The sequence below is a fragment of the Puma concolor genome, chromosome E4, assembly GCF_028749965.1.
Source record: "Puma concolor isolate L17-30 chromosome E4, mPumCon1.1.hap2, whole genome shotgun sequence".
Taxonomy (NCBI): Eukaryota; Metazoa; Chordata; class Mammalia; order Carnivora; family Felidae; genus Puma; species Puma concolor.
In genome coordinates, this window is record NC_141683.1 from 28,014,098 (window position 1) to 28,041,919 (window position 27,822).

At 51.7% G+C, this 27,822-nt stretch overlaps 1 protein-coding gene and 1 long non-coding RNA gene across 2 annotated transcripts; one reads left to right on the top strand and one right to left on the bottom strand.

The window, feature by feature from the left end:
* The first annotated feature begins 1,535 nt into the window (after positions 1-1,535).
* On the top strand, positions 1,536-10,258 carry LOC147572527 (uncharacterized). Its single transcript, XR_015246392.1, has 3 exons — positions 1,536-2,060; positions 6,253-6,392; positions 9,810-10,258. It is a non-coding gene; the product is annotated as an uncharacterized LOC147572527 (long non-coding RNA).
* BTG2 (BTG anti-proliferation factor 2) lies at positions 9,933-14,149 on the bottom strand. The gene is made up of 2 exons (XM_086694628.1): positions 13,860-14,149; positions 9,933-12,589 (listed from the first exon to the last, which is right to left on the bottom strand). The coding sequence occupies exons 1-2, from the start codon at positions 14,011-14,013 to the stop codon at positions 12,255-12,257; spliced, it is 489 nt and encodes a 162-aa protein (XP_086550754.1). The 5' UTR covers positions 14,014-14,149; the 3' UTR covers positions 9,933-12,254.
* Positions 14,150-27,822: the final 13,673 nt, after the last annotated feature.

Genomic DNA, 27,822 nt, shown 5'->3' on the forward strand with positions numbered 1-27,822 from the left:
CCTGAAGGCCCCCCCCCCCCCCAGGTTGCATTTTCTGCTGAAAGGCTGAGCTGGTGGTGCTAGGGGGCTGGGTTGGGGGGCAGGAGGTAGAGAGCAGAGCTCTGGACTCCCCTCCTACCTGGCTTCATGCCCTCTCTTCCATCCACCCACCTGGCCTCCTGTTGTTTGTGTTGGCCAAGGTGACTCTGCTCAGCTGGTTTGGGTTTTTTCTCTCTGGCATAAGATAGTAAAGGCATTTCTCAAAACATCTCTCTTTCCCAACCCTTGCTCAAACTAACCTCACCCATCTTTGATCACTTCCATTTGTCTAACAACCATCTGGGCACTAACTTATGTGTAATGTATCCTTCTGTGTAATTTCCATTTGTTTGCATTTAATCCATGCCGTCAGTATTTTCTGTTCTCTCAGGTGCAATTATCCCATCACCTCCTTTGGACTGGCAACGGCCTGAGGCCAAAAACCCTATATCCTCATCTCTGCCTTCCCCCAACCCGGTGCTCCTCACAAGGACCCATCTCCAGGCATAAAAGGGCAGACAGAAAACTGGACCAGAAAAAGGTCTTGCAAGGTGTCGTGTGCAGCTGGCCCTGTGCTAGACTTCAGACCCTGGACTCCAAGGCCGCGATTGATCCACTTTAATCCCCCATATTCAGATAGCACTACAATTCTAACAAGCTCTCCTACATCCTGTTCCGCCCTTGTGTCTTTGAATCTCACCCCACAACACCATCAGTGTTCCATTCCCCTCCACCCCCGGGAGGTGACATGGGAGAAGTCTGTTGGTCAAGCAGTGCCGATGACAGGTAGATGATTTTCCTTTTGTGCAAACAAGAGAAGCCACTGGGGCCTGGGCCTCCGCCCTGACAGGGCCGGGTGAGAGAGGAAGTGGGTCACAATGGATACAAGGAGTTCCTGTGTTTTGCAGCAGGGGTGAAGCAATGCATTTGGCTGGTCTGTCTCTACTGGATTGAGAGCTCTCCAAAGGGAAAGACACAAAAGGCAGAGGAGGGGTTGGTCACTGGCGCGTCTGGCCTACACTACCTGGTCCCCCAGCTCTCTTGCTGTCAAATTCATACCCAGGCACCTCCAGATGCTCTGGGAGATGGTGAGCAATATCACAGGTGATCTCTAGGGCCTTATGTTCCATTTGAAATGCGATACATAAACATGGGGCGCCTGGGAGCTCTGCCGGTTAAGCGTCCCGCTTCTGCTCAGGTCATGATCTCATGGGTTTGAGCCTCATGTCGGGCTCTGTGCTGATGGCTCGGAGCCTGCAGCCTGCTTTGGATTCTGTGTCTTCCTCTCTCTCCGCCCCTCCCCTGCTCATGCTCTGTCTCTCTCTCTCAAAAATGAATAAACATTAAAAAAAAAATGTGTAGGAGTGAGATTCCACTCCAAAAAATATAAGAATATTTTTTGACTATCTGCACTGTGAACTGGGGCTTGGTGTAGAAGTCCCTCGAATCCAGAAGACCAGGACACTGGTGACCTGGGTGTCACTGGGTGACAGGAAGAATTAGAAGTCCTGGATCCAGTTTTGCCTTCATTTTTCTTGTTGTTTCTCCTCTGTTTATTCAGCCAGTCCTGGGTTTGAGCTCAACTCTGCCTCTTACCCGTAGGAATTAGAGTCCAGGGCAACGGGGCTTTGCCCTGAGGTTCCTGGGGTGACCCACATTGTAGGCCTTGACCCGTCCTCTGGGGTGGAGAGCTTCTGGACATTTCATTTGTGCAATGACCCCCTTTGTTCTGACCCAACAGAAGTCCCTGCCCTGCTCTGCCGAGGAAGCCTTCCTGGGCCTGTCACTGTTTACAGACTCTCAGAAAGGCAGGTGTTGGGAGGAAGCTGCCGCTTGCGGTCGGTTCTCCCCAGATACAGGAGCGCCCGGCCCCCCCTAGGCCGGCTGCCATTGGCTAACAGGAGGCCAAAACAGACTCCTCTCCTGCCTGCAGCCACCCAGCCAGCAAACAAAGAGCGCACAGGAAACACCTGGAGGAGAGGGCAGCTGGCAAGGGGACCTCCGCAGGAAAGAAGAAAGGGTTTGCAGGAGGAATTAGGCTGGTGAGGAGCTGTGGGTGGGCGCCCGGGGCTTAATCGCATTTCTCTTGGCCCCCTGCCAGCTGCTGAGACCTAGTCGCTGAGTTGCTCAAATGCACCATCCCTGGCACCCTCCCTCCGGGCCTCCAGTAAAGGGATCATCCCTTCCTGTGCCAGCTTTCCTAGCACAAGGGCACAAATACGCGTAAAGAAAAGACTGCTCAGAGGGCTTTCCCTCTGCCCCTCTCCTCCCTTCTGTGGCCCTCCTCATTCTCAGCCAGAGAGTCTGATCCTCTTTGGAGCAAGTAAACTTACTAATTTATTTACTTATTTAAGTTTAGTTATTTATTTTGAGAGAGAGCAAGAGAGAGAGCTTGCACCTGTGAGCGGGGCAGGGGCAGACAGAGAGAGGGAGAGACAGAATCCCAAGCAGGCTCTGTGCTGTCAGATCTCACGGCGATCTCACAAACCAGGAGATCATGACCTGAGCCAAGATCAAGAACCCAATGCTTAACCGACTGAGCCGCCCAGGCGCCCCTAGACGATGTAAATTTAAACCCAATGTCCAGGAGTGAAGACAGAATCCTTAACCAAGGTAGCTGCCCATGTTATGTCAAAGTCTATTCCAAAGAGAAGTCTCCATTTATTTCCAAACTTATTTATCTAGATCTACATCCACATCTGCTTACTTGTCGTTTAGTACTTCAAGTGGTTGTGGTTCTGGGTGGAACAGACTTGACTGAGGAGAGTCAATGACACCCTACCATCAGCATCCGCCCAAGAGCATGTCTGGGGGTGCATAAACCATGTGCTGGAAACTTTGTATGTATGTAGCAGCAGCAGCCCACAGGGCTCCCTCACCCCCTCTTAGGAAACCCCCCGATAGGGCACTTTCCTTTCTGGGTCTGGAGTGGGAAGATTGGAAGGGGGCCATGAGAGGAGGGCACTTGCCCCACAGCCTCCTGCGGGTACACCACAGTTTACTCAACCACAGCTTTTCATTCAACAGCCAGCGTACTCGCATCAGACTGTCGCACGCCAAGTCGTGGGCAGCACACGAGGGTGTAAAAAACAGAAGGCAAGGGATCCTTCTATGGAGGCGTGTGTGGTAATCGTGGGAGAGGGGACGCGAGCTTGCAGAGCCTCCAGACATCGACCAAAAGTGACACGTGAAGATGTGCTGACTGTGTTTGTTATGAACACGTAAACAGTGATAAATGATGTGTATACATCATTTAAGAGGCGCTGGAATAAGGCATGTCGTATGAGGGGGTAAGCAGTTTTAAACCATATGTACAAACATTGAAAAGCCTTGAGGTCAGAATGTTTTTAAAGAACGCAAGTGGAATTATTCAGGGAAGGCATCCTGAGGAGGCAACAGGGGAAGGAAAAAGCGTGGACTCTGGAGACAGACACGTCCAGATTTTAAATCTGTTTCCACCACCTCCCCCTCCAGTCAATGGTGCTTTGCTTCCTTCATCTACGAGCTTGAGGCGACCATCTCTCAGAGTGTGCTCATGGAGATTGTGCGAGAGAGGCTGTGTGTAAGGCAGCAGGCAGAGTGCCTGGCCACATTGGTGTTCGGCACCCAGTAGGTGCTCGTGTCCTAGAAGAAAGCATGTCAAAATACTTTGACAAGGGGTTTGGGGCCATGATAATTGGCAGAGTAGGGAGTCTTGCAGATGTGGTCATGGCGGCAAGGAAAAGTGAACAGGAGAGAGTTGTGAAGGTGGGGTATCCTGGCACGGTTAGGCCATTGCACAGGGAGTCTGGGGTTGGAAAGTTCGGGAGCGCCTTGTATTCCCATCTTAGACATTCAGAATGGCCAGGAGAGGCAGCAGGAAAGGAATGGCCTGATGAAAACGAAGTTTGTGGTTGCCCAGGCTGCTGGCCAGGCTGGGTAGGGAGGCAGATAGAAGGCTGTTGTGTGTTATTTCCATACGATGGAGCAGGACCAGGGCTATGCACTGGCCTAAATGGAAAAGAAGAATCAGGGATTTCCCCTGTCCTGTATGGAAATGGAAATAGAATGGTGAGAGGTGATTTAGCACAAGTGACTCATTTTACGGATGAGAAAACTGAGGCTCAGGAGGGAGGAGGGACTAGTCTAGGTACTAGGTACTAGTTATTGTCAGACCCGAAGCTAGGGCTCCTACTTCCCAACTCCTAAGCCCGTGGGTGTTTCTACCACCAGGCCGCTGACCTCCAGAGTAGACATTGGGAAGGATTTCTGTGGACAGGATCGCAGAGAGTCTATTTTCTCTCTCCAGCTACCTTGGTCAGAATTCCTTCCGCACACGTAGCCCAGCCTTCTCTCCAGGTGTGATTACCGTCTGGGTAAACCCATTTAGGGAGTTAATTGATAACTAAGGTTCCCCCACATTATGATTTAAAATGTGTCCACCCTCTGTAAGTAACATTTACGTTTCAATAGCAGGTGCTTAAAGACCTAAGAGCCTGTAAGATTCAAAGGACTGTTTTCTTAAGAAGGTGCAATCACAGGGGCACCTGGGTGGCTCAGTCAGTTAAACGTCAGACTCTTGATTTTGGCTGAGGTCATGATCTCATGGGTCATGATCTCACGGGTTGTGGGTTCGAGTCCGTGTCGGGATCCGTCAGGCTCCGCACTGACAGCTCCCTTTCTCTCTGCCCTTCCTCTGCTTGTTCTCTCTCTCTCTCTCAAAATAAATAAGTAGCTTTAAAAAGAAAAAAAAAAAAAAGGTGCAGTCACAGGTTAGCTCTTCTGAGCTGGGACCCCTCACTGGCAAACCCTGAATGAACTTGATTTTTTTTTTTTTTCTTCTACTCCTTACCTAAATTCCTTTCATCTATTGGCCTCTACTCTTGGCAACTTCGAGACCCATCTGTTCGGCCAATATTCACTAACACCTATTCAACACCAAAGACTGCTCAGGTAAAGTCCCTGGCTTACATTCTACTGTAAATTCAGCGTTATAAGGATGGGTGCCTGGGCAGCTCAGTTGAGCATCTGACTCTTGATTTCAGCTCCCATCATGATCTCATGGTTTGTGGGTTTGAGCCCTGCGTTGGGCTCTGTGCTGACAGTGCAGAGCCTGATTGGGATTCTCTCCCTGCCCTCACTCTCAAAATAAACTTAAAAACAAAATCCTTGTGTAAAAAAAAAAAAAATCGGGGTTATAAGGACTAGGACAGAAGAAAAGACTGAGTAACATGGGAAGGAACAGTGTCACTGCAAAGCTGGAAGAGAAGGTCTGAATCTTGAGAGACCAGAGTTAACCAGACAAAAGTGGGTAGGCAGGTGGGGGCAGAGCATTGAGCAAGGGCCCAGAGGCTGCAGTCCCAGGCATGAGTTAATGGGCACCGGTTGAGGGTGGGCAAGTTGCCTCTAGTATAATCCTTGGAGGGGAAGCACAGGCCCCAAGCGTGCTCGCTGTCCTGTCGGGAACATACTGGGATGTGCCTTCGAGAGATCCCAACCGTGATGACAGTGTGCCATTGATGTCCTCAATGCAGAGCCTCACTCTGAGTATGGGGGTGGGGTCAGAAAACCCTACACCCCCATTTCCAGGTGGTCCAAGGCGCATCATAAGTCACAAACTGGAAGCCTATGCAAATAAGTACTTAAAAGCAGTTTACCCCTTAAAAAAAAATTAGTGGCCGTCGTTAGAATTTAGGGAGATGTGAAATAAAAGTCTATATTTCAGGTTTCTCTTGAAAAAAATCACAGTATCTGATATCACTGGTCTCCCAGGAGGACAGTGGACTGGCGCTAAGGAACAGGGTCTTTTTCAGACAAAGCCTGAGCTCACTCCCCAAGTTCACCACAGCCTCTGTGTGGCTGTCCTTCTTCACTGACAGCCTGGCCCTACCTTGGCTCCTCTGGTGCTCACCGAACTCTAAACGGCCCCTCCCTGCTGGTGCTGGTAAATAAAGGAGCCCCAACCTGCCCGGCTATAACCTCCTCTTATCTGATGTGCCCCGGGAAGCCTGTCGGGTCTGCTGGACAAGGGGTGAATAAGGCCTGCCCTTGCTTATGGGAACAGGGGTGGGGACTAGTAGACCCACTTCAGCTGGGAGCAAAATGTCTTGAAGCCGGTGGGCGCCCAGGGAACGGGGCCCCCCTCGAAGCCGGGGAAAGGACAGGCGACACATCTGAGCAAGGCTTGTTTGTACAAGATCATTATCCAGGGCCCTGGTAGCCTCTTAAACTGAGTTCAAATGTTTTTCATACCAGCTCTGCAAAGAAGTGGTGCAGAGAAAAAGCCCGAACTCTCCAGAACTCACCAGGCTTGCCCTTCCCAGCTTCCCCGTTTCTCTCTCTTCCTGGAAGGGAGAACGTGATTCCGCATGATTCCACAGGTGGGCAGGAAGGAGGTAAGCAAGGTTGTTATTGGAAAATCCGTTCCCCACCCACTCTGCCTGTGAATGGGCACATAGCCCAGTTTGGTATTAATTTACAAGCAGATCATGGAGCCAAGAGGTCAAAGCTCCCCTCCAGCCAATGAGATCGGATGTCTGGCGGGCACATGGTACATTTCAGCCAGAACGGCCAAGATCAGACATGAGTGCATTCATTCATTCTGCAGGTACCTACAGAGTACCTACTACAGGCTAGGTGATGCCAGGAAGGGCTCTTTGGACTGTGAAGAATTTTTCTTGGTTTTGTTTTGATTTGATTTTAAGTAGGCTCCACACCCAACACGGGGCTTGAACTCATGACTCTGAGATCAAGAGTCACATGCTCTACTGACTGAGCCAGCCAGGTGCCCCTGGACTGTAAAGACTTTCAAGCAAAGGATTGAAAATCATCTTTCAATGGGGAGGCCGAAGGCTGCTTGGATGTTCTTCGCTGCGGCCATTCTCGGAGGCACTAGTGGGACTAATACTTAAATAATGGTTTCCTCCCAGTTACCAGAATGTCAGTGTCCTTATTCAGCTCAGGACCAATTCAGATTAACTTCTACTTAAAACTACAATTTTCATTTGTTGCATACTTAAATATGCAAAGCGCTATGCCAAGTGGTTTAGATCTCATTTCAACCTCCTTAACATTTTCAGATGGGTTCTATTCTTTTTTTTTTTTAATTAATTTATTTATTGTGTGTGAGAGAGAGAGAGAGAGAGAGAGAGAGAGAGAATGAATCCCGAGCAGGCTCCATGCTGTCAGCTGCAGAGCCCGGTTCGGGGCGTGATCTCACAAACCATGAGATCCTGACCTGAGCTGAAATCAAGAGTCAGAGCTTAACTGAGTGAGCCACGCAGGTGCTCCAAGATGGGTTGTATTCTTAGTCCCATTTTACAAATGGGGAAATGAGGCCTGGTTGAAGTAACTTGTTCCAGAGTGCACACAGGAAGTAGGTGGGAGAGAGGAGATCGGACCCCCGGGGAAGCCTAACTCCGGGGCCTGCCTGAGCTGCTAACCTGTTTGCAGCCCTGCCCCACTGGGCTTGGAAATGGAAACTTTACCCAGCAGGAGTCAGACTCAAGCAAGGGAAGACTATTTACTTCACTTCCCCACCCAAATGACCTTCCAGTTCAACTAATTGAAGATAATGATAATAATTGTCCTAATTTGCCCTCCAGTGACTGCCAGGATAATGGAGATGATTTAGAATCAAAAGCTGAAGAAAGGAACAGAGGTCATTTCATCCAACTCCCTCATTTCTGAGACAGGAAAATTGAGGGGCTTGGCCAAACTCCCACAGCTGGTTAGGAAGGACCTGGGCTACAACCCATATATTCTCCCTCCCAGCCCAGAACTTCTTCTACTGCATCCTGCTCTGCTGGGCCTCAGTGCCAGTACTGGCCTGGAAGCCAGGAGTCCTCGCTATCTGTGCTCCCGGAAGGCCACTATGGGGCCGATGTCAGACTCACAGAGGAGCGTTTCTTCCGCCCTGGGCTTGCTGGTTGAAACATCAAGGTCTCCCCCACCCAAACCTCCTTATCAGGAACTGGGATGGGCTCTTAATCTGTAGCTCCCAGGCCACGTCTACACTCTCTGGACCGCGTGTTATCATCCAGAAATAGCTGACGGAGCCCAGGTCTCCCCGGCTGGCGCAGTGTACCAAGTGGGGAAGCTGGGAGCAGAATGGACCAACCACCCAATGCCCGGTCCCGGGACACGTGAAAACCACCAGCTGCTACTCAAACTGTTCCTGCCTACAGCCCCTGTACCCCCAGCTGGCCAAGGGGTAGTCCCCACCACTACTGAAATTGGCCAGATCTAAAGTAAGCAACACAGAACACTCCCATGTAAATTGAGGGACTGTTTTTCCACCAGGAGCCGAGAACACTCCCCAAATCAATCTGCTATGCGGCCGTCTCCCCAGCTCGGAGATAGAGGTGGGTGATGATGGCCCCTTGGCCTCCGATAACCCTCCCTTTCAGGCTTTTTACTGAACAATATGAAAACCAAGGAGTGGAGCCTCTTAGGAAATAAGAAGGTAGGTGCTGGTAAGAATAGCACACCAGGAAGGGCAAAAATTCAACCCTAACTCCATCCTTACATCCCAAAAGGCGGGTCCTTACAAATGAGTGCCTAGGACATTCGTGCTAGAAGCTACAAATGAAAACGGGGCCATTCCTTCAAATGACCTCTTGACACAAGTGTCCCTGTAACTAATTCTGTTTGTGATACAGATGAGCCGGCTTCCCGCAACCCCATTTCCGGCCTCCGCTACCCTCCCAAACGCACCACACACAGCCTCTCTGGCCTACCGACCACCTAGGACGCCCAGGTCAAACCGCATGTTTGTTCATGAGGGTCATGGAGGCATGAAATGAAGCGTGTACATTGGTGAGGGGTGGTTCTGTTCACGAATCAATGTGTTTAGAATGTGGTTTAAGTGCAGCCCACCTCTGGCCAAGAAGAAAACTAGCCCAGGTCAGTGATGTACTTGTGACCTCAGCGGAAATTGCTGAGACAGCAGGTGGGGGGTGGGGTGCGGAAGCCTGTGTCAAAACCTCATGGACCAAACCCAAGAGTCGGGGATGATAAAGATTGTTCTTATTTCCTCACATATATCCTATCCATACAAAGGGAGTAATAAATTGGTAACCTTTGGCTCTCAAATCTTTGCTGTTGGGAGTAGCTGCTCTTTAGCTAACTGGTAGCCTTGGCTGTCCATTATACATTCAGTTCCAGGGCCCAGATCCTGAGGCCCAACTGCTCTTGTCTAATAAGAACGGTGGGTCCTGGGGCACCTGGGTCCTTCGTCAAATGTCCGATTTCTTGATTTGGGCTCAAGTCATGATCTCGCGGCTGGTGAGGTGGAGCCCCGCGTCAGGCTCTGGGCTGACAGCTCAGAGTCTGGAGCCTGCTTCGGATTCTGTGTCTCCCTCTCTCTACCCCTCCCCTGCTCACACTCTGTCTCTCTCTCAAAAATAAAAAAAAAAAAAAAAATTAAAATGGTGGGTACCAAATGGCAGTCCCAGAGATGACAAGAGAGCCTGTGCCGGGAACTTTCCAACAATTCTGCCCCGGCCTGGCAAGGGGTTCCATGCCCCCTTCTCACCATCTCAGTCTGAGACTCAGGCTGTGAGCCTTAATCATTGGTCATGTGTTCAATGCCTCGCACTGACTGACGGTACATGCTTGCTGAACAAACAAACAAGGGAACACAGCTGAGGCCTAGGGAGGGCAAGATGCGTGAGACCTGGCTAAAGAGTGCTCAGTCTAGAACCCCGTCCCGTCCGGCATTTTCACGGGGAAGTGAGAATGCGCACTAAGGAACGAGGTAAGGAATACTTCTTGGCTCTCTGTCACATAACGAGATTTTTCTTTTACACCAGCCACCTGCTATAGGTCTTCTGAGTGTAACTGAAGAGAAATACCATGAGACATCAAGAAAAGGATTTGCATCTGAAGAAAACGCTTAGTGAGTTGAGGATGTTGGCTTCTCTACACCACACGGCTTCATCTGCTACATTTTTATTAAAGTAACCAAAAAAAAGAAAAGAAAAGAAAAAAGAAGCGCGTACATTTGTCCATAAAGCTGTACATCCTTCCATATAAAAACACTATTATACAATTAGTAACCTTTGTCTTTTCTGTCAGAATAGCTTACCAACGTGCTACTATTATTTCTTTGTACTTAATAGGAGAGACAGGCCTGCTCAACAGTCCAGCTCTGGGTGTTTTGCTGTTTTTTAAAGTGAACATTAAAAAAAAAAAAAATAAGAAAGAAAGAGAGAGAGAGAAGAGAGAAAAGATTAAGCAGGAGACCATGAGGCTGCTTCTTTTTTAAAAAGGCAGGGATCTGTTTGCAGACAGGATGCAACAATGCCACGTCCAGTGATTCACAGCTTTGTCTCAACCCACAGGCCAGAAAATGAGCTCTTGGGTCTGTGGGTCTGAAGTTAGCTTTAAAGCAATAAAGGCTGGAAGCAGGGTCTGGGAAGGCAGCTTGGGGTCTAGAGTTGAAAAGGAGGCAGGACTGGCAGGACTGGGTAGGGACAGTGTTTGGTAAATAGCACCTTTGAATCAGAAGTGAGTGGTTAAGAAATTCAGGGAAGGGGACTGGCTGTGGAGTGGGGGACCCTCGGGCAGGGAAGAAAGTTTCCTCACTAAGGGGCGACAGCCTGGTGGGCTGGACAGGAGGGTAGCCAGGTAGACTGGACGCTCTAGCTACGTCCTTCTAAAGTGATTTTGAGATTAGGAAAATCAGGGCCTTCGGAGGACCCCCTCACTAATGTCACTGAAAAACCGAAGGAAGGCGATTTCTTCCCAGTATAGATTTCCACTGGCTCCGACCCAGCACGGTAAATATTGCACAAGTCTACAGACAAATCTGGGTTGTACTGAGAGACAGCAACTTCCCCACAGGTGCTCTGAGCACCAGGGAGAAAATAATGCCCAGGATTTTGGCTTTTAGTGTCAGCCCTACAAGAATACCAAGTAGTCCTGCAGAACTCGGGGAGTTCTCCCATTCAGCCAAGGAATACCTGCGAGGCCGACCAGCCAGCCAGAGTCCCGAGGACGGAGGGATAGTTCCCGAAGCCCTCCAGGGCACCAGGAGGTTCTGAGAGCTGGGTCTCCTTCAGACTCTCCTGGGACCCAGGAGGCCATATTGCACAATGAGTCGAGAGCTCTTGTTCTGGAAAACTGGGTAGCTCCATGACCCAACCAGAAGGGGAGAAGAACGGGGGAGTCAGGGAGGAGTGTTGTGCTTTTAAGAAGAAGGCAGTAGTAAAGAACCTAGAGTTCCCTGTAGCTTTTGAGCCAGCTCTTGAAGGGATAGTGGCAGCAGCAGCAGCATCAGGACGTTCCTGTGATTCCAGAAAGAAGGGTTTTGGCCAAAAAACCCCAAAAAACAAACAAACAAAAACAAAACAAAAAAACACATCCCCAGTGGATACTCTTTGGGTCCCAAAATTCCATTGCAAGTCACCCCCAACTTAATCACCACGTATACTCACACACAGAGCAGCACACAGCAAAGCAAAGGTTTCGTGCAGAGTTCCCTTCAGCCCCAACCCCGATAACCTCTAACTCCTGCCTTACTCCCCCGACCCCCACAAAACAAAAAGCTTTTGTTTCCTGGCTGGGAAGCAACATCTACCAGGCCCCTGAGCATAGAATCAGAAACAAGTCATGATTTCAAGAAAAGCTGCTTAGGGCAGAAGCAATCAGGAGAGGACTTTTCACTCTCTGCCCTGGATCTCATCAGAAACATGAAAGACGATTAGGCAACATAGTATAACTTAAGTCCAGGCTTGAATGCCCCTGAGTAAGAGAGGGGCCAGGGGATACAGGTGTCCCGTTCCGGAGAGGGAGAGGTTTGAGCTCAGCCCCTCTTTCTCCCCGCAAGGCAGATCCTGACCTCTCTTTCACAGTTGCTAACCTTGCTTGCTCCCTCCCCCATCTTCTTGGGGTGCCAGCCAAGCTTCTCCCACCTCACCTCAAGCCAGCGCCCCCCCCCCCCCGCCCCTGCTTCCGTACTCCCCCCTCCCGTAGGCAGACACGCTGGTTCCCGGACTCAAGTGCACAACAGTTCTCTCCGAAGGCACCTGGGGAGGCCACTTCCAAGCAGCTCCCTTTAAGGATTTTTCTTTAAAAAAAATCTTTTGGTTTTTTTTTTTTCTCCCCTTTTCTTAAAAAAAATAATATATATATATATGTATATATATATAAATAGCTCTTCATTTAAAATACAGTTCCCCAGGTTGAGGTATGCAGCGGCCTGTTGTCACGACAGAATGAGTACAGTAGAGTGCCTGGTGGGGCTGGCGGGGGATCTAACTGGAGACCGCCATCACGTAGTTCTTCGAGGGGCTGCTCCGGCCCAGCATCATTTGGTTCTTGCAGGTGAGGAGCCCATAGGAGGCTGCCACCGGGGCCTCCTCGTACAAGACGCAGATGGAGCCATCCTCCCCAATGCGGTAGGACACCTCGTAGGGGTCCACCCACAGGGTCAGCTCACTGGGCAGCAGCTGGTGCAGCTGGGGCTGGCTGAGTCCGATCTGGCTGGCCACCTTGCTAATGATGGGATCCATCTTGTGGTTGATTCGGATGCAGCGGTAGCCGGAGCCCTTGGACGGCTTCTCAGGAAACCAGTGGTGTTTGTAGTGCTCTGTGGAGACGGAACAAGAGGGAGATGCCCTGGTTAGAGCAGCTGGGCTGTGGGGGACGGGGATGAAGGGACAGGAGGAGAGGCAGGAACCCAGAGATTTTAAGTAAGCAATGTAGTTTCTCATGAGTTCCAGGACCTTCCTGAGACCCTCCTGTCGCTGTAGCAGAGATAATTGTATGGAATCTGGAACCCCCCCCCCCCCACTAGGAGGAGGATGTGTCTGTGTGTTGGGAGGGAGTCCCATAGCTCTGAGGCAGTCCCAAGTAGCCAGTGCTTTTGGCACACCCCAGTTTAAGGAGGAGGGGTGAGACTGGGGAGGGCATGTCCAGACAGGGCCTCTGGAGACCTACTGGCTGAAGTTGGAGGCCAGGAAGGCTGCCACCATTGTCAGATCCACAGCGACTCATTGTGTCCCCCACTCTGGGCCCTAGAGGCTCCCTCTGCCTCCTTCAAAAGCCAGAGCCCCTGAGCAGCGGCTAAGGGAGTCGAAATCGGGTTGGTTTTGATGAAACATATGTTGCTCCACAGAAGGCAGGATCTGTGTGGGCACGTTTGGAGATGGCTATCGCTGCCCAACACGGTCGGCCAACCGGCTGGAAAACAGCTGGGAGATAAGTCTGGCAGCGGCTGCTTATCTCTTGTCCACCTCCCGTTTCACACCGCCCCCGCCCCCAACACACAAGCCAGCAGAGCGCAGTTACGACCTACAAGGCTTTCTCGGGACCATAATGGGTGGCAGATGGCTAAGGGGGGCCAAGCATACAAAGGGGGCCGGGATTCCAACTTCGAACGAATCAACGATCGGCCCGGGCACAGCGCAGCCCCGCACTGCCGGAAGAACCACGGCCGAGACTCCCAAGTTGTTAAGAAGGCTCAATTGCGCCTTCTTCTCCCATAATGACCCCTTGGCTGGCCAGGCTGGGTCGTCCGTGGCGCCCTGGAGAGTCTCAGTAAGGGCAAAGAGCTCGCGCTCAGGCCCGCAGGTGCCTCCTCTCCCGGGGCAAAAGCCGCGACTCGGCTCACACTCCAGGGCCAGGGTCTGCGCCTTCGAACGCGCCCGACCGGAGCGGACACGGACCGAGACCCGAGCGCAGACCCAGGGGACTGCGGGGACTGCGGGTTGCCCCGGGGGCTGGAGGAAACCGAGTCCCGGAGCTGCTCGTGAGCGGAGCCCTGCTCTGGGAGCAGAGGAAAACGACCAAGGCAGGAAGGGGAGCCGAGCCCCAGCGGCAAGGGTCGACGGACGCCAGGTTCCTCGGCGTGTGCTCACCTGTTAGTGCCTCCTGGAGAGCGCCGCTGAAAACCTTTAGTCTCTGCTCGCTCACGCAGCCCCGGGTCCTCAGGAGGCTGGAGAGGAAGCCCACGGCGGCGGCGATCTCCGGAAGCATGTCTGTTCTCTTCCCGGTCCAGCGGGCCTGGCTCATGTCTTGCTCGGCTCAGGAGGCGGTGGCAGCGGCGGGGAGCAGCGAGAGGGAAGTGTCCGGTGGGACGTGCCGCTTCTCAAGCTTCCTCTGTGCGCTGGGCCGCTGCTCGGGCTCTGCGGGGACTTTACCCAGGACGCGCCTTTCATACTATTCCGAGAGGCGGGGGAGCCCGCGCCAGCGCCCATTGGCTACTGCCAGCGGATGGGGGCGTGGCCTGACCCCCGCCTGGCCCCGCCCCGCGCGCTCCCGGGGCCGAGAGGCCGCTAGCCCCTGCCTCCTCCCCCGCCTCCGCCCCTGCCTCCTCCCCCGCCTCCGCCCCCGCCACCTCCCCTGCGCTGAGGTCATCGCCCGCTGACGTCAGTGCTGGGAACCTGAGCCGGGCTTGCGGGCCGAGGGAGGCGCCGGGAGAAAAGGGGAGCCGGGGAGGGGCCGAAGCCTCTGGGCGGAGGAGTGCTGCGTCCAGTTAGCGGCCAGAATGCCTGGACCTCCTCTCCTCTCCGCCGGTCCTTCCAGATTTAGGTCACCGGCCACCTCCTCCAAGAAGCCTCCACTGATAACACCTCTCTCTCCCACGCGGCCCCTTTTCTGGCTCCCACATTTTCCAACGCCCACGGTCAGAACCAATCACTCGGACGCTTTGTCACCTTTTAGCCGCTTTGCCCTGTTTGTTAAATAGGTTTCTCTCGGCTCTTCGGAAATGTGGACCAAGTCTTGTGTTTACTTAGGCAATAATCCCGTCTCCCCCAAACATGTTCTGCCCTTCCTCTGCACCGATGCCTTTTCTCTTGCCTGCTAGCATCCAAGTCTTACCTGTTTGAGGCGGAAGGGTGGGAGCAGTGTTGCAAGACTTTTCTGTCCCCGCAAGTTATTTTTCTAGTCTCGCCTTCCTTTGAATGCCAAAATTTTTGAATAAGTGGTCTGCTCTCAACTGCCCACATTTTCCTGGCCACTCCCTTTTCCTCCTCCTCCCCTCTTCCCCCAGCCCTCCCTCATGTCCTCCCTACCTTGTGGATTGAAGCTTTTGTAAACATGGGCTCTTGCGGGAAAGAACCCAGCCTCAGTGTCCGAGATCCACATGCAGGACCGTCAGGACCTGACCCGGTCACAGGCGCTGGGCAGATGTCCACTGGATGGGCAGAGAACTTCGAACCCACATCCCGGAGTCTGGCATACGTGGGTGCCCCCATATATATTTGTTAAATGAGTCAAACCCAGTGGCCTCTGTAAATTCTCACTTTCCTTGGACTCTGGGCCCTGCTGACCACCTCAGGAAGCAGTTTCTCCTCCTTTTCAGGGGCACCTGGCACCAGGCTTCTCAGCCTCCTTCCCCTGCTGTGTCCGCATGGACCCCTTCTTGCCCCTGTTCCCTCTCTGTGGCCCTTCCCTCCTCTCCCCACTTGCCTTCCTCACAGAAACCCTATTCATGTCGTCCACTCTGCTCACTTTTTCACAACTGACTTTCGAATCTGCATAGTCTTGTCCTGGTGTCCTTTCATCCTGCTGCTCCCCCCACCTGCTCTCTCCGGCCCCGTGGGTGTCCAGCCACCAGCTCAGTGTCAGTCCAAGCCCACGGTCTTTTCCAGCTCCCTTCCTGATGTCCATGGCTGTCAGAGATGCCTTCCCTTCCCCAGGCACTCCGCCCTGAAAACTCACACTCACTTCTGACTTCTTGTTGGCTCCTCAGATCTGGCCCCAAGACCAGTTGCTTCTCCGTATCTAGATGACTGCAGTAGACTTGTCAAACGCCATCCCCAAATGACCCTCCCTGCTGTTGGTAGAGCTGCATTCCAACAGGTCTGCATTCACTTGCTCTTTAGCTCAGATCATTCTGAGGCACCCTCCACCCCCATTCGTCTGGACTCCTTTGCCTAATGTTAAGATCTTTCAGAATTTGGCCCCATCCACCTTTTTAGGTTTCTGCCACTTTGTGCTCTAGGCTCATCCTCCTTGCTGTTCTCTAAGCATCAGGCTCTGCAGCCCAGAGCCCCCAGCATTTTGCCCGTGATCCCCAGCCCTGCCCTGTAACATAGCCCCCGTTCCAGGTGTGCCTGAATGTGCCCGGCTCTGCTGCACTGTGGCTCATGCCATTCTGCCCTGGACACCTCGCTGCCTCCTTCTCACCTCTCCCAACCCCCCACACTCCCAAAGGCCCAGTTGAAGCTTGGTCTTCCACTCTCAAAACCCGCACCGACCATTCTCCCACTACAGAATTAGTGTTATCCATACCATTTAGGTGGCACTCATAATCTGTGGTTTGGTGTTATTAGGGGTATTTTTAGAGGTTGACATCTTATCTCAACAACCGTCTGCAGGCTGCTTGAAAACAGGTTACTATACTCATTTGTCCTACATTTGTCCAGGGCAGTTTCGATTTCAAATATTCTACTCCAATGCTTCATATGGCCCATGAAGACGCACTGGAACACATCTCTTCAGATGGCCCCCTCGCCAGCTCCTCCCCGAAGCTGGATGGGGCCCAATGAAACCCTCACCTCTGCTCGCTGAGAGGAAAACGCTGTGTTACAGAAAATAGGGCTGGGAATGGAAACAGGATCACCTCTGCTGCAACATCTAGACAGACCAGGTGTCGCCCAGGCCAGAACTGTCCAAGGTCCACCGCCAAGGAAGGCAGGGGAACAGGTCAAAGTATAGACAGGGTGGTTCGGCACCTGAATCTGAAAATACTTAACATCTTCCTGGGTGTGTCTTCGACAGGGGCTGGGTGTTCTGGGCCTTGCTTTTATCTAGAACTGGTGCAAAAAAAAAAAAGTATTTTGACAGACTGCCTGTTTTTGTTTTGTTTTGTTGTTTTGGGTTCTGTTTTTTTTGTTTGTTTGTTTGTTTTGTTTTGTTTTGTTTTTTGCCTTAGGAAGTAGAACTGTGTCCTTATGTAGATTTTTGTATCACTCACCAAGTCACACAGCTAGTTCTCAACAGAGCCAGGACCAGATCTGTTGACTTCAAATATGGTGTGCTTTTCGTTGGCCCATGGAGTCCCTGGGCGGTTGTTACAGGGGAATGGTCCCCAGTTCTGTGGTCAGTTCCCCTGACTTCCCTGCCCCGTTCCCCTGACTTCCTTGGTGGTGGACCTTGGACAGTTCTGGCCTGGGCGACACCTGATCTCTCTAGTGCTGTCATTCCAGAGGACGGTGCGACAACATGAGGCGAACTGTTCTGCATTGCTCAGGATGTGTCTTCGCCTCCTTGTTGGTGATGACGTACCTCGTGTAGGGCATCGGTAAGAACCAGAAGACACTCCCCTGACTTTTCTAGTCTCTTTTCTTTCTACTCACAAGCCTAGGGAGAGGAGGCTGAGGTATCCCACATTCAAAGTTTCCGAGTCACTCTGCAGTGTAGTTGTGACCAACTGAGGATTTGGATTCTCACTCAGTTTCCTTTTTTTTTTTTTCAGTGTATTTATTTATTTTGAAAGAGAGGGGGTAAGAGGGGGAGAGGGGCAGATGGAGAGAGAGAGAGAGAGAGAGAGAGAGAGAGAGAGAATCCCAAGAAGGCTTCACGCTCAGCGAGGAACCCGAGGAGGGGTTTGCTCCCACAAATCACGGGATCATGACCTGAGCCGAAACCAAGAGTTGGACGCTTAACAACTGAGCCACTCAGCCACCCAGGCACCCCCTCGATCAGCTTCTTATCAGGGCAAATACATTACAGTAGTCCAATTTTTTTTTTGAAATTTCCAAAGCTGCCCTTCAGTTGCTAGGATCAGGATCCTTACGAGCTCAAAAGTCCTGATTTCACTTCTCCCCTTTGCATGTTTCCTGCTGCCTCTCTTTCCTTGGCATGGTCCAGGTGTAATTTGAGCATCAGGATAAAGGCAGCGGGTCCCTCCCTCCCCCCCTCCTCTTCTTCCTCCTCTTCGTCTTCATTCATTTCTTTCCTCTCCACCCAAGGGCCTCGGGTTGAATTTTGAACATGAAATGTCCTGATACACTGTGCTAACCTGTGACGCCACCCATTGCCAAGTGGGCAGGTAGTGGTGGGGGTGGGGGCGGACCTCAGTCTATGCCTCATCTGGACCAGAAACTTCAGTGCCATGTGATCCCGACCCACTGACTCCCCTGGTCCTGGATGCCCACTTGCACGGGGCACCTATGTGACTTACTGTAGAGTGACACACAGCATCCCACCCCGCCCTGCTCAGATCAAATCCCCCCCTCCCCCCCACCCCCAGGACGGGGTCCCTCTCCTCAGGCCTCAGCTTGTCTGGGGGGGGGTCCTGACAGGCCTTGCTCTCCACTCATTCCCCAGTCAGGAACAGCCAGATCGTTGTTGAGGACTCTTGTCTTTCCCAGTGTCCTGTTAGGCCTTCAAGGCCTTGGCTTGATTGCCAAGGTTACCTCTCAGTTTCCTGACCCCACGTGGAACTCTGAGGTTGAGCAAAGCCGATCTGCTGGCAGAGGCTGGGCTGAGGTATTCTAGGGGGATGACATCAGCTCACTCCCACCCCGTGCAGCGTGTAGTTCTTACAGGTGTGTGTGTGTGTGTGTGTGTGTGTCAGTGTGGATAGGGAGGGCAGCATAACTATTTGAATGAGTATATACTTCAGTGTGTCGTGTGCTCTGATGCTTGAGGGTAGGAGGGAATACAGATACGTGTTCGTAGATGTTCAAATGCACTTATGATAATATATATATTGAGGAACGTCACTTCGTGAAGTGTGGATGTTTTGGTGGAGCGTGTGTTTTGGCGGCGAGAGTATATTTGGCGGGGTAGGTCTGAGCGTGGCTGGTACAGATGCTAATTTGATCTTTCCTCTCTTCAAGCTTCATTGGTGACAGCCCCGCTCTGCTGCCCAGAGCCGATAAGAAACACCACCCAGGGAGGACGAGACGCCTCTTCCTCACTTCCTAATCAGGGCGCAAATACTGCCAAACATATTCACAACCGTCTGCAATGTCGCTGGGTAATGTCCAGACGTCTTTTAGGGTCCCCTGCCATCTTCTCACAAAGTTATCTCTCAAGAGCAGCTCGAGGCCGGCCAGTCTGGGGGTTATTCTTTACAATGAGAAGCGGGCGACGAAGACAGAAGAAAATGACATTGTCCTTCAAACCTGTTAACAAAGCCTGCGTGAAAGCGAGGGTGTCAGCCCTTTTCAAATGGTCTGCCTTGAAACCCCTTCCCCCAGCCCAAAGTGAACCGAGAACAGGAACGGAAATAGACAATGCAAAGGTGATCAGGGTTGAGGGTTAAGTGGAACACTACCCACCTGGACTGAAGGAAGTCTTGGTAAGATATAAGTATGCGAAGGGTTTCCTAATCTCCAGGCCTGGACAATTTCCAAGTCCCTGAGGACAGTTTCTGAGAACCCCTGGAGGGAGGGAGAAGAGTCGGAAAGCTAAAAAAGTAACCCTTCCTCCACTTGCTCTGAAGCTCCGAGCAAAAAGATTTGATTGTACAAAAGGCACCCACCTAAATTAGGCAACCGAGTAACTTCCTGATAGGAAGGTAAGCATCTAGGACGTGCCAACAAGATGCCTGCTCCGGTCAGGACTCAGACGCTCTGAGGTGCGGGACATCTTTACAGGGAGGGCGGAGCTGGCCACCGGAGGTGGTGGGGTGAAGGCCGCAGGCTCCTTCCCCATGTGGCATCTGGAAAGTATCAGAACCTCAGCGGCTGCTTCGTGACTTCTAGGTGATGAACAGAAATAGCCATGGCAGGTGCGGCTTCCATTTGCTGCCACGAAGCTGGGAGCCCACTAGACTTGCAGTGGCAAAAGCACCCAGGGCCTCTCTAAGCCCTGAGCACACCCACAGGTGAGCTGGGGGGCTGGGAGGCTCATGTTCCCCACAGCACAGTCCCCGGTTTCTTCCCCATTTGCTCAACTCTCTCCCAAATGCCACCTGTATAGCTTAAAAGCCACAACCTGGAAGCCCCTGAGGTGGAGCTGACCACAGGTACATTGTCTGGCCTGCATAGCGTTTAAGTATTTTAAAAATTAGGTGTTGGGGCGCCTGAGGGGCTCAGGCGATTAAGCATCGGACTTCAGCTCAGGTCGTGATCTCGCGGTCCGTGGGTTCGAGCCCCACGTCGGGCTCTGTGCTGACAGCTCGGAGCCTGGAGCCTGCTTCGGATTCTGTGTCTCCCTCTCTCTCTCTCTGCCCCTCCCTCCCTCATGCTCCATCTCTCTCTGTCTCTCAGAAATAAGTAAAAATGTTTTAAAAAGTTAAAAAAAATTAGTTGTCAACATTTAACTGGTCGGAAGCGTCCTATTTTTTAAAACCCTCGAATTATGATTTCTTTTTAAAAACCTGAATATGTGAACACTGGTCCCACGTTCCTGCTCAGCGCCGACTTGGCATCTAAGCTAGGGAGCGTGTCCCCCGGGTTCCCAGGGCCCCTACCGCTCTGTGCCGCGTCCCTGCAGAGGCCGCACGGTGGTGACCGTTTATCGAGGAGATACAATTTTAAAAATTATACCGCCTCCTGATACAGAAGAAATCCCAAACCGTCATCTCTAACCCCAACTTTACAACGGAACTCCCAACAACTGTTTTTTCCGGTTGAGAACCCGGCATCTTTGAAATATTTTTCTGGTATTTTAATCTCAACATGTAACAAATCAAGAAACTTCTCTCTTTTCTCCCCCCCACCTTCTTTTTTTCTCTCAATGGCATTACTATTTCTCCCTAGTCAGCAGACCTCTTTACCCCTACCCCTGAGAATCAGTTGCCAAGGCTTAGAAAGTCTCCATCAGCAATGTCTTTCCTGTTTTCACCCCTTGCTGTGGGCATTGCCCTCCCTCCCCCAGTCCTTCTGTCCCCCCCCCAGACCATTGCCATAGCTTAGTGCTGGTATTTTGCCTGCCTTCCAGGCTCCCCTCACTTCAACCCTTGCTGAAGACTGCTTGCCAAACTAATTTTCCTTGAATAATATCATGTCATTTGGGGGCTTTAAAAACCTTCGATGGTTTCCCAATCCCTACAGAGTTAATTAAAAACCTCTCATCAGGCACTCAAGTCCCTAGACCATGAGACTTCCTAGGACCGTCATTCAAATCACCCGGGGAACTTGATAAAAATTCAGATGAAGCAGCCTCTCCCTCAGATTCCGATTCAGTGGTTCGATGAGGGGTCCGGGCATCTGGTCACGAGAACTCAGTGGCAATGATGCAGCAGCTTGTGGCCCTGTCGCAGAGCACAAGCCCACACTTATCCGATGTATCTGCTCAGACACCAAGAGCTGCTTTATCCCTGTGTATCCCCGGCAATGACCCCCTCCCCAACCAGCCTCCCCAGCACCTGCTTCACAATTGTTGGCTGAGCTGAATGGGTGGGGAGCAGGCCCCTTGCAAAGGCTGAAAGCCAGGCCTTTATCCCCAGCCAGATTTCTGAAGGCCGCCCCCTGCCACCTCAGAGAGACTTCAATAACCAGAGGCCTTGCTTAGAGGCGCAAACAGTGGTCCCTTCTGAACATGAGACTTCTTTGATCTCAAGATACGAAACTCATTGGGACGTACTTGGTTTTTTCGTTTTGTTTTGGTTTTGCTTTTGTTTTTAAGTAAGCTCTATGCTCTGCGTGGGGCTTGAACTCACGACCCTGAGATCAAGAGTGGCATACTCCACCAACTGAGCCAGCCAGGCGCCCTTAGACATACTCGCTTTTGTTGGCCAGCCTGCACGCTGATCCTGTATCTGCCACCCACAAGCTTATGACAAGGCAAATATTTGATCTCTCTTATCCCCAACTTTCTCATCTTTAAAATGGGGACATAGTTCTTCACGGAGTTATTGGGCGCTTCGCCCCGTGCCTACATATCCCAGATACTCAGGAAACTGTAGTTCCTGTTATGGTCAGAAGCAGGGTTTCCAAAAAATCATCTACACAAAATATTTCATCCTTCAGATGAAGAAAAGGAGGCCACAAGATGGGGAAAGATGCCCAAAGTCTCGAAGTAACTTCATGGACCAGACCCTGGATGTCCCACGCAGTCTGTGCTCTTTCCAGTTTCCAGACTCCCATCTTGTGACACACGCTTCCTTCATTCAGGCATTCATTTATTCACTCACTCAGGGAGTATTCGTCAGGTACCCCCTGGGCGCTAGGCTCTGGAGATTCAGGGGAGGCTGACAGCAGGACACGGTCACTAGGCAACATGGAGTTTGGAGAGTGAGAGCCCAGGCCCAGAGTGAGTTCAGCTGCTCAAGCAGATGCTGAAGCTTCCTGGGGGGGGCGGGGCGGGGGGTGCATAGCAGGGGTTTGGGGTAAAGAGAAAAGCTGGGACGCTTGCAGGGGCAAGATCTTAGGTCAATGAGGCGTGAGCAGGAAGGCAAAGTTGATGTTCCAGGGGGACAGAGCAGACTTCAGAGAAGGGCATGGGGAGCAGTGGCCCCGAGTGGGGAGGACTCTGCCCCATCGCATGAGCCTGAGGGGTGTGGGGTGTGACGCAGCGATAAACTCCCCCGAGGGGGCCTTCGAGGTACAGCTGGCTTCGGTTAAGGTCAGGAGGTAGGGAAAGTGCTCGGAGGGGTTGAGGCTATGGGGGAACCTGCTGGACGGAAGAGGGCCTGATGAAGGGGTCTGGAGGGGAGGCTGCGGGAGGCAGATTGTCGGAGAGGGAGAGCACGTATGTAGCGGGGTGTGGATGACAGTGTCTGCCTTCCGGACAGCGACCGGTGCAAGGAGAAGGAGTGAAAATGTAATCCTGACAGGGCCTTGGGAGAAAAGCGAACCGAGGGCCCCAGGAGAGCCAGGCTCAGCCAGGAGGCCGGAGACCCAGAGTGCTGGGCAGGGCAGGGAACTGCCACTTCTGCTCTGGGCGTGGGGTGGGGGTGGGGTCAACTGGGAGACTGCAGGGTGACCTCTGGGTGAAGCCTCAGGTCCTTGGACCCGGGCCCCTAGGACCCGCTTTGCGCTCCCCAAACTCACCTCTCCCCCACCCCTCCATCATTCTGCATCATGCTGGCTCCTGCAGACTCGCTCTCACTCTCCTCCCTCCGGGAGAGAGCTGGAAAGCGTGATTAATTCATCAGACTCGCAACTGATGTGATGGTATGCCAGGCCCCGTGGAGGGAGGGAATCTGCTCCCCCAAAGACAGCTATCCCCTTGAGGGTTGCTTCCCAGCTGCTGCGCCCTACTGACCCACTAACATCCACGGGCAAAGGGATGCTCTGGTTTCCTTCCTTCCTTTGCCAGCCTGGCCTGTGGTAGGGGAAAGGCAAGGCAAGGCAGGATGGCTGAGGGTGTATGAGAGCGAGGGAGCAAAGAAGAGGGGAGGCAGGAGCTGGGGGGGGGGGGGTGGGTGGGGGTGAAAGGGAGCTGCGGACAGATGGCCAGACCAGTATTTGCCTGGAAAGGTCCCCAGTGGTGTGTGTTTGCTTCTGTGACTCCCTAAGCGTATCACCAGAGCAAAAGGATGGAAACTATCTGTTAAAAGTCTATTATCCTGGAGCCTCCCCCCCGCCCAAGAATGTGACCTCCCACACCTCCACCCTCTGGGTCTTCTCCAATGGTACTAGAAGGTGTGACTGAAAGTGCCGGAAACTCATCAGGGGAACACACGGACTTGGAGGCAGCCGCAGATCTGAAGCTGAATTTATTGCCTCTTTCCCAAACTTAGAGGGCAGACACGTTGTAAACCCTCCTCATCCTCACTCCTGGGGGCCCGGGATCAACCTCCTTCATCTCCAGACAGCAAACAAGAGGAGAGGCCCCGAGACTGCTAGAGCTTTCGCAGATGTTGTTTGGGCAGAACCATAATGGGGCTGGGCCTCCCGGGGCTGCCGAGTGTCTGGGGCAGGCAGGAAGCTGGCATCACAGCTGGGACAGCCAGAGACAGCCCCCCACCCTCCCTGGGGTGGGGCCTCAAATGTGGAGAAAGACAGACTCGGGAAAGAGGGACACACAGAAGAATCTGAAGGAGAGCTTCCCTCCTCCAGCCCCCTGGCTCCAGGCCCAAGGTGTTTGTGAAGCGCACTGTGGCTCAGATCCAGGGGAGGCTGAGCGTTTGATCCATATGGTTCAGGGGAAGAGGCCTGATGGCCAGACTGGGAGTCCGGGCCCTGAGCCTTAGTTTGCATATCTGTAACAAGAGAGTGTGGCCCTGGAGATCCACCCTCTCTCTTCCCTAATCTGTGATCTATGCTCAGCATTGATGACTCCTGGGGGCCCCGGAGATTATGTGATCACCAGCCACATTGCAGATCTCCTGATTCGATGACAGATATCCAGGAGGCCTCCTTCCTGAGCTGATGCCCTACATCCAGTTAGGGGCCAAGCCCTGCCAATCATCCTTTTGAAATATCTTCTACTCGGGGCGCCTGGGTGGCGCAGTCGGTTAAGCGTCCGACTTCAGCCAGGTCACGATCTCACGGTCTGTGAGTTCGAGCCCCGCATCAGGCTCTGGGCTGACGGCTCAGAGCCTGGAGCCTGTTTCAGATTCTGTGTCTCCCTCTCTCCCTCTCTCTCTGCCCCTCCCCCGTTCATGCTCTGTCTCTCTCTGTCCCAAAAAATAAATAAACGTTGAAAAAAAAAAAATTAAAAAAAAAAAAAAAGAAAGAAATATCTTCTACTCAGCACCACTAACGCTCCCTGCCATCGGATCTCACCTAAACAATCCTGATTTCCTACGCGGTCTCTCTTGCCTGGCGTACGCCCCTTCACGCCCTTTCCTCAGTCTATCCTCTGTTGTAAGAGCTCCTTCTAACCACAGGTTTATCTTCTCTTTCTCCTGCTTGGCAACCTTTGAAGGCTCTTTACAGGAAATTCAAATTCATTGTTGGGCCTTCAAGGCCTTTATAATCTGGGCCAGTCTCTAAGCTCAACCAACCTGATTCTCTGTTTCTTAAACATACACTTGTCCTTGGAAACCACTGTGTCTTTGTTCACATTATGCGCTCAGCCTAGAATTCTCTTTGTCCACTTCTTTGCCCATCAAAAAGGCTACTCGCTCCTTCAAGGCCTGTTACCTCCTTTGTGAAGCTTTCCTGGATTCACCACAACCTCCAACTCTCCATTGCGATTAGTCACTTCCTTCTCTGTCTATGACTCCATAGCTCATATGCTGGTGTTGCGGTTCATTGCGTAGCCCTGTGCCACTGGGGCCCCTTGAAGGCGGGGTCTGGCTTCTACCTTTGTACTTCAGTGCCTGGCACACACCTTGGTCCTCAGCACATAGTAGGGACTCAGTGAATCTGGTTGAATTCATATCTCCATGCAAGTGATGTAGAAAGAGAGAAAACGTTATTCTTCCCATATTAGTGAAGGAAAACATAAGCACAGATAGAGTGATGGACATGTCAGAAAAGGCACTAAAAGGCGGAGGTGGGCCTGGGGAAGGATGGGAAAGGATTCTAAATCTTACTGTATCCACCCCCAGCACTAAGAATAAATTGGTGGGGAGGAGTCTCTCTGCAGATTAAGAACGGGTGGTCTTAGCTGCTTAGTAGATCAATCAGCCTTGTTCTGATGACTGACCCCAATGTTCATAATTAAACTTCTGAACTAGCTTATAATTTATTTATTCAAGTGTGGTGGTTAGAGCACGTACCTTGGATCCACACTTCCCGGACTCAAATTCTAGCTGTGCAATCTTAAGCAAGTTATTAAACCTCTCTGTGCTTAGTTGTTTCTTCTTCTTCTTCTTCTTCTTCTTCTTCTTCTTCTTCTTCTTCTCCTCCTCCTCCTCCTTCTCCTTCTTCTTATTTAATTTCTTTATCTATAATATGAGGCTAACAGTGGCTCTTACTTCATAGAGCTGTTGCATTAAATGAGTTTACAGTACTTAGATTAGTGCCTGGCACATAATAGTGGCCAGTACATATTAACTATTATCACGTATAATTTATATTTTGCTTCCTTCCAAGAAGAATTTGAGATAGCTTAAAATATTGAACCACATATAAAAGAAGACAATTATATGTATATACTTATATTATGTTAAAGATCAGAAACCAATTGGTAGTATGAGGGAGAGAGATAACGTTAGGTATTTGCTCATGTGTTTGAATAAGTTCCTTTATTGACCCTTTAATTATCTTTGAGATTCCAGGAAACCAAGGCAAAAAAGGAATACATGCATTATATAGCTTCCATTGTGAAACGTAAGAGAGCATTCAAGTTAGCCTGTTAAATTAATGCCCCCCAACAGACACACACACACACACACACACACACACACACACACGCATGCGCACACTGAACTCAAGAAGAAATTTATGGTGTGAATCCCTATGCTGGAATATTGGAGCCAAGGGATCTGAAGTTATTCTCAGTTGGCAGTTAGTACCATCCTCAATTGGGCTTTAATGAGAGCCCACGATGGCAGTGGGAGTAATCAGAGTCAGGGATAAATGGCTGGGAAGATAGCAGGCAACATCCTTCCCATCTTTCCTTCTGTGCTCAGCTGACAGTTTCCTACCCTCCCTCCCTCTTGGCTCAAACAACTCCCTTGGGGTCAGGGGTTGAGTCCTCTGAGTCATACAAATGGCTGCAGGTGGTTTTTGCTGCCTCCCTCCAGCGCTGGAGTTGTAGGCAGGGAGGCGGGTCCCCTGGCAGAAGCTCCTGAGGTGAGTGGAGAGAGGAATGCTAGGAGATAGGACTAAGAGGGTTTTGAGAAGGGGGAGCCCCCAGATCTGAGCAGGATGATGATCTCAGTGGGAATGGGTAAGCGCCTAGCCAGATAACAACTCCCTGCCCCCCACATTCTGAATTCAAAGAAGAATCTATAGTAAGTAAGCATCCTTATGTAAAAATACGTAGAAGTCCAGGAAGGCCACCACCCCTGTCCAGCCTGGCCCGGCTTAGGAGGAAGGACTCTGCTTAAGAACTGAAATACACAAAGGCTTTTCACTATTTCACTGAATTCATAAGGAGGCTCAGAAGTGTGGGTGGGGGGTAGAAAACGCTGACTTACTCTGCGAAAGAAACAGGAGGAATCACCAAGGAAAAGGACTGAAATCCACAGCTCACAATAGCGAGAACGCCCAGGGATCGGCAAGACGATTCCCAATCTGGTCCGCCTGGAGAAAAACAGGAGCTCAAAGCCAGAGACAGTGATGAGAAGGAAAATCTTCCCCGCTCTCCAGCCCCACTCCCGGAGGAATCTGGAAAAGTGTGAGGAAAAGCATTGGATCTCCCATACATCTTGGAATGCATCTTTGAACAACTCTTAGCCAGCACCTAAAGTGCAGCTGACCTCGGCTAACGCAGTTCACCCATCGGGAGCATGGCTGTGGGTGTTGCCCCCCAGTGCCTTGACTTTAATGAGGACAACCACCTCCAAAGGGGGGGTTCTTCCCTGCACGCCATGCAATCTACTTGGCAGTGAGGCTGTTCCATGGGGATCACTGAAGTCAGGGGCTGGGGAGGAAGAGTGGGAGAGTAAGCCCTATAGAGATTCGTTCGCCCTGTCTGGTTCTCACCATGACTCACTGCCATTTACATATGGCTCATAAATCAACCACTTGACCCCCGGATCTGAACACCTTTTGTCCTTTTTGTCTTAGAGCCAGCGATCAAAGGAAGGAGACTTGGTGCCCATTCTCAGGGCTGGAGAGTGGGGGCTCTTCGGTCTGGCTTGGGGAGAAATGGCCCCTGCCCTCAGGGAGCTTTAAGTTGCCAAGGAGGAGGAAGCGTGCCCACGGAAGGCACCGTATGCCAAGCAGCCAGTGGACAGAGAAATGTGGGCCGATGAGCATTGCGAAAACACAGTCTGAAATTAACGGAAGGGGCTGGAGCGGAGTTGCTAGCAGTCGGCAGGTGTCCAGCAGGAAACAGCGTGTTGAGCCTGGGAATCCTGCACCTGAGCTGTATTTGGAGGTCAGACAGGCCCATCCAGTACCGTGCGAGACA